The 9,491-nt window shown below is 38.0% G+C and overlaps 1 protein-coding gene across 1 annotated transcript; it reads right to left on the bottom strand.

Annotated features, from left to right (window-relative positions):
- Positions 1 to 76: 76 nt before the first annotated feature.
- On the bottom strand, positions 77 to 6,189 carry LOC111572445 (myelin-oligodendrocyte glycoprotein-like). Its single transcript, XM_023276111.3, has 5 exons — positions 5,531 to 6,189; positions 4,056 to 4,406; positions 3,837 to 3,908; positions 3,598 to 3,705; positions 77 to 1,157 (listed from the first exon to the last, which is right to left on the bottom strand). Exons 1-5 carry the CDS (start codon positions 5,580 to 5,582, stop codon positions 1,024 to 1,026), a joined length of 717 nt encoding a protein of 238 aa, XP_023131879.2. The 5' UTR covers positions 5,583 to 6,189; the 3' UTR covers positions 77 to 1,023.
- Positions 6,190 to 9,491: the final 3,302 nt, after the last annotated feature.

The following is a 9,491-nucleotide window of genomic DNA, read 5'->3' as shown; positions in this document are numbered from 1 at the left end:
CAGTGCTCTAAATGGACTCCATATCCCCATGCAGATGACTAAGTACAGAGCAACAGGTAGAACAAGCAGCACACGATCACTTGAAGTGTTTTTATTTGAAAAGACAGAAAAGAGCACAACAAAAAACATTTTGTTCCAGTGAAATGACTTCATTAGAAAGACAAATAAATAATAACAACCAAACATGCACAACATTAATTATATATATTAACAAGACTTAAATCATTAAAAAAAACTCTAACTCTATAAATATACAGTGATAAATAACAGTTTCAATTCAATATATTAGTGTTATTTGATATTCAGTTCTGGACGTCACCAGCTGTCTAGTCCTACCAGGTTAGTATCAGTAAACGTATCTGTGACATAACTTGGGCCCAGACCAGCTGAGAGATTTACAGAATAAGTAAGGCCTTCAATTTCACTGGAATATATCGTCACAACTAGAAAAACTACTGGGAAGAGAGGACGAGGCAGACAGAATGAAAATGATAGAAGGACTGAGATCATGGCGACACATGGAACGATCAACAGTCACAATTCAGAAAGCAAAAGATGGGATTAGATGAGAGAAATGATCGCCTACGCTGAATGGAATGGCACATGATTGATTACATTTCTGCCATAACTGACTGAAAGTCAGTGCAGGGATCTAAAAATGACTGTGCTGCGTTTCCTTCTTGGTGTTTGTCAGAATTCTAGCAGCAGCATTTTGAAGGAACTGCAAATGTCTGATGGTTTTACTGTGGAGCTGAACAGCCCATAATTTAAGGCTAGAGGCTGACTGATGCCATGTAGACTAAAAGTGTTGGTTTTAAAATTATTCTGTTTGCTTACATAAAACTGTGATTTAAAATACTTTGGACATCCGCTCAGAAGATGGAGGATTTGAGCTGCAGGTTTTCTAGACAGCGTTTGTCTTTCTAACTAAAACTGTGTTTCCATGTTTAGAAACATGTTTGTTGTTGTGTTTGTAGATCCAGGACAGTTGTGATCATGATGATCATCCTTTCATTCATCACTTCATTGCTGGAGGTTTCTTTGGCCGTTTGCTGCACCAGTGACGTTTTCATCACTTTCTGCTGCTTTGGTCCTCAGATTTTCCATTTCCCAGGGAACTTCTTCATCCCTCCTTCCTCTGAGCTTCTCACAGAGTCCTGTAAGAACATGAAAACCAGTCACACACTCAGTTTACATTGTTAAGGAAGGCTCTGTTCACTGCTCAGGTGTTTATTAGATGCAGACAACAAAATGACATAGTTATCGCAAAGTTCTTAACAATATTGTGTGAAAACACATTCGTGTTTGTAAAACAAACTGATGTTCAAAGTGGTGAAACCTATAAATCCGTACACTTGGGGTCTAGTTGGACCCCGGTAGTATTTCATCAGTTTCACATTTCTGTTCCTGTCCATATCCTCTAAATGGATATTTTCCTAAAACGTGTCATCTACAGATACAAATATGAAAGAAACAATGAAATTACTATTGATGATTACTGACATGTATAATGACACGTACAATATTAGTGTAAGAACTCCTGAACTGAAATGAAACACAATGCAACTGAAACAGTCATCACAAGAGCAACATAACACAAACACACACAAATAAAAGATGCACAGTCCACCTGGGGTCTGGCTGGGGTCCGCATGGTCCCAAAATGATTTTTTTAAATATATATACACCACAAACCTGGTTGGAATCAAATAAGCTTTGGTGGATGTGATGGCAACTATGTGGGTGACAACTACCTAAAGGGACTGAAAAATCCAACTTACAAATAAAGAAATATGACAAGGTATATCCAGTTGCATCCATGAGAACCCCAGGTGTTCTAATGAGGGTTAAATAAAAGTGATTTTAAATCAGTAAAACTGAAATACTAAAGCAAAGCAGTGAGTGAGAGACCAGATGTAGAAGTGACATTCTGCAGATTTACCGGCTGCTGACAGCTTTAATCAGCATCATGTCCACTTGTGTGATCAGAGCTTGAATGTAAAAGACTTTTATATGGAAAAGTCCCTCACTCCTGCTCTAAATTAGGGGAGGGCTATAATTCTAGAAAATGCTGGTAATGAGTTCAAAATAACCACATATCCATTAAAACTCCATTTTTCACCTATTTTCACATTCTTTGTGTTTGGAGTCGGCTCCTCCTGGCTACTGGCATGTATGTGAAATTCTCAGATCTGTGCATTTTGGCCTCAATAACACACTGAGAGTTTATCATCAAAATCATGTCAGTCATTATATGTGGCCAAACTGAAAATCAGTTATTCATTTGACTGGTGAATGTCTAGAAGATTAGAAGGAAAATTTGTCACTCCATAGACCATAAACCATAATAAGTTACCATATGACCACTCACAACATTCTCCACGTATTATATTGCTTACATTGTTGTAAGTCACAAGTGGCTGTTTAACCATCCCATCATCTATACCCCACTTAATCCTCATTAGGGTCATGGGAGGCTGGAGTCTATCCCAGCTGACTTAGGGTGAAGGCAGGAGACACCTGGACAGGTAACAATCTATCACAGGGCTACATATACAGACAAACAATCACACTCACATTCACACCTATAGACAATTTAGAATCACCAGTTAACCTCAGCATGTTTTTCAACTGTGGGAGGAAGCCGGCAAAACCCGGAGAAAACCCACACATGCACAAGGAGAACATGCAAACTCCATGCAGAAAGATCCTGGGAAGGCTGAGCCGCAAACCAGGAATCATTTAGCTGCAAGGTGACAGTATAACCACTAAAACCACTGTATTTAACCAGCACTTTCTAAACATTTTGTCAATACCAAAAAAAGCTCCTATATTTTTGTATCCAGGCAGATCACACAGCATCATTCTAGCTTCACAGCATGATTACTAGCATTTACTAACTCCTGTGTGTATCATGTGATTAAAACAGGCAGAAAAGAAAACATGGAATCCCTAAAAGCTGTTTTTGGCAGAACAATGCCACAGCTATTGATGGAAGAACTGAAGTGATTTTGGTTATGATCAAGAAAACCACGGAAAATGTCTAAATATCAGCTCTTAAATTAAACTGTTATGAGCTATTTTTGTTGTTATCATTATATTTGTCCAAACAAATGTACCGTTAGTTGTACCAGGCATTAAAATGAACAAGAAATTGAAGAAAACAAGGGTGGTCTAAACATTTTTTCCATGATTGTACAAGGATGGATGTTGAATGTTTTCTGGAAAAATAACAATTTTGAGCATAATTGTGGTATTTCATAAACAAGAAGCAAAATCACACAGAAAAATAAAGCTAAGATATCTGATTTAACCTCATTACCAGGTGTTTTTCCTCCCAAAGGGCATTTATAGCCTCCCCCTGTTTAACTAAAGTTCTCCAAATGGTTTGTAGGAGAAACGCCTCTTATACGAGTCTTTTATGAGTTTGTGTCTTAATGAGGATTAACTCTTCCTGTTATTAAAGCTGCCAAATATAGTGGAGTACAACTATTAGGCATCTTAAAATGAAAATACTCAGTTCAGCTTTAAAACTCTTCCCAAGTGAACCGAGTCCATGTACAGTGTTTTTTTAAGAATGAAAACGTTGTAACTCACTCATGTTTTTGAGTTTCCACAGAACTCTGATGGCAACAACCACGAGAACAGCAGCAGCAGCGATGACAATGGCAATGATCCACCCAGGAGGTTTCTTTGGTCCTTCATCTGTGGGAAAAACAAAATGCTGAAAACAGTACATTGCTCATGACTTTAGCACATTTTATCCTGTACTCAAACAAAGTGGTATGTTGTGTACCAAAGTCATTTTTCTAGAGAAAACATAAAATCAGCCTCACCTGGATTTGTTGTTACTTCCACTGAAGCTGTCGTCATGACAAGAACCTCTGTCCAATTCCGTTTACCATTTACTGTTTGAAATAAAAAAGAAATACTTTTTTATTTTGATTATTTTCTTAATTTCTGACCATTTCCTCATCTATCATGGAACTTCACGTGTTCCACACTGAATAAACTACCTATGAAATTGATAGCAGTATCAAATTCATTACACTCACCTGTAACAGTATAATGGCAGGGGATCTTCAGCGTTACTATAAAACATTTGTACTGTCCACCGTCACTGGTCTGTACTGGGGAGATCTCTAGACTCAGGACCCCTTCTCTCAGGTTTTCAAGGACCAGATGTGTTCGGTTTTTGTATTGCTCCATCTGTGGTTGTGGATTTTCCACTCCATGTCGACGGGAGTAGACATATTGGTTGGAACCACTGAAGTTGCCATCAGTCCTCGTACAGGTCAGTGTATAATTCTTCAAGTCGGTCGGGGGATCGGTGCAACACTCAAGAGTAACTTTATCACCTTCTTGTGCTTCGATAAGCTCCGTCGTTTGAGCAGCTCCACATTTTCCTGTTGAAACAAATAAAACCATGAATAGGTTGAACACTTCTAAAACACTAAACTGTTATTACATCATGTTTAGACATCATGTGAGGATATGAAATAAGACAACAGGCCTCCATCACTGTTCAGGCCTGAAATTCATCTGGCTCTGTTTAGCTCTGGTGGTGTCACTGACTTTAACATCAGTGATCCTGGTTAACTGGGACCACAAATCTCAACAACAACAGGCTCAGTGAACTCTGGGTTTACTCCACCAGCTCAGAGGTTCATCACATCCACTGAGGTTAAAATGATTTAATGTAACCACACTATTTGAGCAGTATAAGAAGCCATACAAACTGTGCACAATGTGCCATTTATCACTGGACTTTTTAAAAACTGCGTTTTCAACATGCGCATCATGCATGGTTGCAAATTATGATCACTTTCACTGTCAGATCGTTTTGAGATTATTACTCCCAGGTGTTTTTTTTTCTGAGGAGGACTACCATGACTGGATGACTGACAATCTACACAGATAAACAGCTAAAGTTAATAACCAAAGACTAGTCCAAAACTGCTTCTGCAGAAAAAGCAGGAAGTAGAAAAGATGTGACCAAAATGTCACACCTGGGAGATCAGTGTCTTAAGCTAACATAACTTTGAGTTAAATGAAACACAGAAGTCCAGGATTGTTTTCAAATGATGGTGAGGGCTTCCTGCCAAGTCCAGGTGTAAATATTTTCCACAGAATGACCACGAAGGTTACACAACAAGTTAGAGACAGGAAGCATGGAAGCATCCAGCTCGAAGAATGAAACAGATATACAGCAAGAGCCCACACTGTCAGTCTACGTTCTGTCTCTAGAAGAGAAAACTCCTGTCGGACGAAGCAAAATCCTCCAAAAAAAAAGTTCCTCCCGGTGGCAGCCATCTTAGCCACTCTCAGGTACCATTTAACATTGTTGCCGAGCTACAAAATGTGGAAGCAATTCGAACTTGTCCGAACCTAATGTCCAGTACAAGGCAATCTTAAGTAATTTTATCCTGTTGTCTGTCGTCAGTGACGCTATTCTGGAAATAGTACATATATCATTTCAACGATACGGAAAGAAGAAACTATTTGACGTCGCGTCGAAGTGTAAACTTACCGGCGATGACAGTCGACAAAACGCCGAATAAAACTGACACGATGACCTGCATTATTCCACCGAGCAGAAAATAAAACGTTACCGGGAGTTTTGTGAGCTGCCTAATGGATAAATGTTGTCAAACGTGCGCGGCTGATGCAGCTGACAGAGGCTTTAAAACAAAAACATGGCTCTTTATCGGAACTTCCCGCCGACAGTTCAGCCAATCAAAACCGCGGAAGGATTGACGTGACCATAGACTGTATGATAGAGCCTTGGGGGAGGAACAGCTGTTGTTAAAGACATATGTTAGAGTGGCGTCATCAAACAGTTCCGCCTTTAAATTCACTGCATGTTTACCTCGGAAGCAACAACTTTAAGCTTTCAACACTGAAATCTTTGTGTTAAACACCGCACTCGACTTGGAGAAATCACGAAAACACCCCTACAAGCCAGAATGGTTCCGCCTACTTCGGACACGTTTAGTGCAGCAGCAACCATTCGTGTTTCTGCCTCCGTGTGTTATTTTACTACCAGATAAACGCAAAATAATTTCCGAAAGAATTTCCCCCATTCACCGAAAGGCTGGAACCTTAAATGGACGAATTACTTCAGCTCTGGTCTGCAGAGAGTTTCTTTGCTCGGTGAATCAAGATTATAGTTTTTGTTTTTTTTTGTTTTTTTTAAAAACATCCACCGAAAAAGTAGATTATTTCTGCAGCAAAGCAGAAAACAGACATTAAGTTGATTCCTGATGAGGATTATTTCACCAAAATGAATCTTGAACGAATCTTTTCCTGGAAGATGACAGTGTTTGCATTGTTCCTCCCAATTCGGAGCTGGACTGAAAGTACAACTTAATCATTTTTGGATTCAGTTACCAGCATCACCTCAACAGTTCTGTTGTAGACATTCAGTCATGCAGCTCCAACACGAGGATCCCTCACTTAAGAAACTCCTCAAGAACTGATTTCCCAACAGGAAGAAGAACCAAAAGTAAGCAGACTTTTGTGAAGCAGCTGATCCTGATAAAATGTCACCTATCGACACAAAACGTCTTCAGATGATAGTTTCCTTCACATCACATTAAATACTTTTCCCATCACTGAACACACTCCATCATTCAGTGCACACGGAGGACCACCTCTGCACGTTACTGTTTCCAACATTAATTCATCACATTAGATTGTCTGAAAATGCTCTAATCAACATTTCTAACACCCATTAAACCGATTAAACGCACATTGAAGCAGCCACTTTTCACCAGACAAAATGAGTATGTAAGTTTTACCTGGTCTGCAAGAAGCTTTTTCCGACAGTTCTCTCACACAGACTCTAATCAACTTCTCTGGTGTGCAAGGCAATAGCGCGCGAAAAGTGGTTTCGTGTTCCCGCCCCTTTCAACAAGATTTCCCGCCTTCCGGAGCTCATTGACTGAGGGCTGCACTCTGGACTTGCTGGAATAAAATATCCAGTGTCTTTAAATGTGCTGCCATCAGAGTCTCTCTACATCCTGTCATGAAAATGATGCTTTGATTGACAGAAAACGGGGAGAACAGATGCAGGTGTGGAGCGAATACTGGGATATGGAGACAGCATGAAGGGAGAAGATTTTTAGATTTTGGAGATCAGCTGGACTTGCAGACATGGAGGCCATAAACACTTCAGCAAGACTTTTAATTAAAGATCATGACCAGAGAGAGGCAGCACAACATCAAGACTGCCAACGTGGCCTTTCAATCAGTTAAAAAATGTCTAATGAGTGCACACATGTATCACTGCAAAAACAACTGAATTAACTTGAAAAAATGAAAACTAAAACGTGCTACAATATAGAACATGTACGTCAATTTTCAGTCGTAAAAACAGAAATGTTTGGAATATACATGACTGATTTTTTCCTGATCTTGGAAAATCCCGTTTTACTCCCAGTGCACCTGCAGCCTTCAATTAATCTTCATCTTTACCAGGCTTTTAATTTAATATTTTACTTCCAGCCACCCTTCTTTTAGGTGACTTACTTGTTTTTCAAATTAAAATGCTCCAATGAATGGTTTAGTAATTTAAGAGGAATGAGCAGACTGTATGATTCAGCATAATAATCATTGAAAGCTTTTATTTCTATTGAGCCATAATCAGTACATCCTGTAAAAATAAAGGGCACAAAGATCTTCATTTGTATTCTCTCTCTATATATATGGCAACATTTTATTTGCAGCCACATCGCAAACTAGAAGCCAGGAGTCTCAGTTAGGTCTGATTATATTCTATGTTTGTGTTTCGGTCAATAAATCCCATGAAAAACCTACAAAGAACTGGTCTAATGTATCCAAGTGCTGTTTCGGTGTGTCTGAAATGAGATTTAAGTTATTCCTCTGCACCTCAGACCAACACTGTAGTCAAAAAACTCTCACAAACACATTAAGGAACCACATGATTGCAGCAAGTGACGTCCTCTTCAAAGAACTAGCATTTAAAACTGCAAAAAAATTTCAGTGATCTGTTACACAGAAAAAGTCTGATCTGGATTTTGAATTGCAGGTTTTAGTCCTTTCATGGAATAATAAAAATCGAGATCGCGGTTGTTTTCTCCAAACTAGATCCTTGCTTGTGTCACATCTACTCCCATATGTACATCACTTTGGACAAAAGCATCTGCTAAATGAAACTGTATTATTATTTACTAACTTTGCCTTTTTATATTTTGTTGTCTAAGTTTATCAGTATGCCTAAATCTGATGTTTTCTAACTCAGCTGCATTGTAAATAATGTCCAAGTAAAATAAATATAAATAAAGGACTCGATTCCCACTATATACTTTAAATTTTTTACACTATCAAAAATTGTCTCAAAGACTTAAACCTACGCAGATACTGTGAATTTTAGGTCTTAAACTAAGAATTATTTCCATAATTAATTACATTTCTGATTACTTTTAAATAAACCATTTGTCTATAAAATGTCCTCAGGTCCTGACTGACACCAGCATAGAAAGGCTGCAAATAAACAGATATTATTTACAACTTGCAAAATTCTGCTTCCATATCTTTATATTTACCTTAAAGCTTTAAGTGGGTCAATAATCTTCCTGTGCGACACAATCTATCTACAAATTCACATAATGCTACACATTAACCCTGTAAAACCCACTGATGCAGAAATACAGCATCAGTTTTTTTTTTTTGAATATTTTCTATCATACATAGACATACATCCATCCAATTTTTGCTCATTTTCTTCTATATTTGGGTTAATGTATTATTTTTATTATTTTTTTTAGTTTTATTTGCTAGTTTTTTCTATATTTGGTTTATACAGATACATATGTTTATTTTATTTATTTATTGCTATTTTTTTTCAATATTTGGGTCTTACAGGGTTAAACTCATGTCATGTCTGTGTTATATCCATCTTTTAAATTACTTTTACAGAAAAATTAGGAATTGTTGGACCTCATCGGCAAAAACATTGATGTGTTGGCAACACAAGGACAATAAATCCTGTTCATTAACAAAGAAAAACGCCAGTGCACAGGCTTTTCTTGCCACAGAGGGAGAAGCACAGGAGTAAATAATCAAGTGAATGATGGGTATTCATGAGTATTTCCTAACAGTCAAAGTAACAGCTGTGAAGGAAAACTGAGGTGATCATGAAGACAAATATCTGGTAGTTTGTAACTGAACATGCTTCAGTTTTGGACATGGGAACCATTCTTCAAGTCTGAAGCTCAGTGTCTGTACTTTCTGTAGCAATTTTTAGATATTTTAATGAACAATTCGGAGCAACTGACACCTGCAGTTACTAGTTTCAGGCGGTGACTATGCTGCTTAGATGTTTAAACTTTTCAAAAGCAACATTAACAAACTATTTATGCCAATGTTAACAAATCCATCTAAAATGAGCCTTACTTCACAGAAAGTATGATGAGTTTCAAATGCACAGTAAAATTTTCACTGTAGTGTCACTACACAAACTTAAATGC

The sequence above is a fragment of the Amphiprion ocellaris genome, chromosome 4, assembly GCF_022539595.1.
Source record: "Amphiprion ocellaris isolate individual 3 ecotype Okinawa chromosome 4, ASM2253959v1, whole genome shotgun sequence".
NCBI lineage: Eukaryota > Metazoa > Chordata > Actinopteri > Pomacentridae > Amphiprion > Amphiprion ocellaris.
This window is presented reverse-complemented; position numbering and strand designations above follow the sequence as displayed.

Bases quoted from the DNA above. Each gene is read 5' to 3' on its own strand.
- LOC111572445 (XM_023276111.3), bottom strand. From the start codon at position 5,582: ATGCAGGTCATCGTGTCAGTTTTATTCGGCGTTTTGTCGACTGTCATC. The intron at 3,909-4,055 runs GTGAGTGTAATG...TATTTCAAACAG, and splicing joins CTGCCATTATACTGTTACAG to TAAATGGTAAACGGAATTGG. The intron at 3,706-3,836 runs GTGAGGCTGATT...TTTTTCCCACAG, and splicing joins GGAAGTAACAACAAATCCAG to ATGAAGGACCAAAGAAACCT.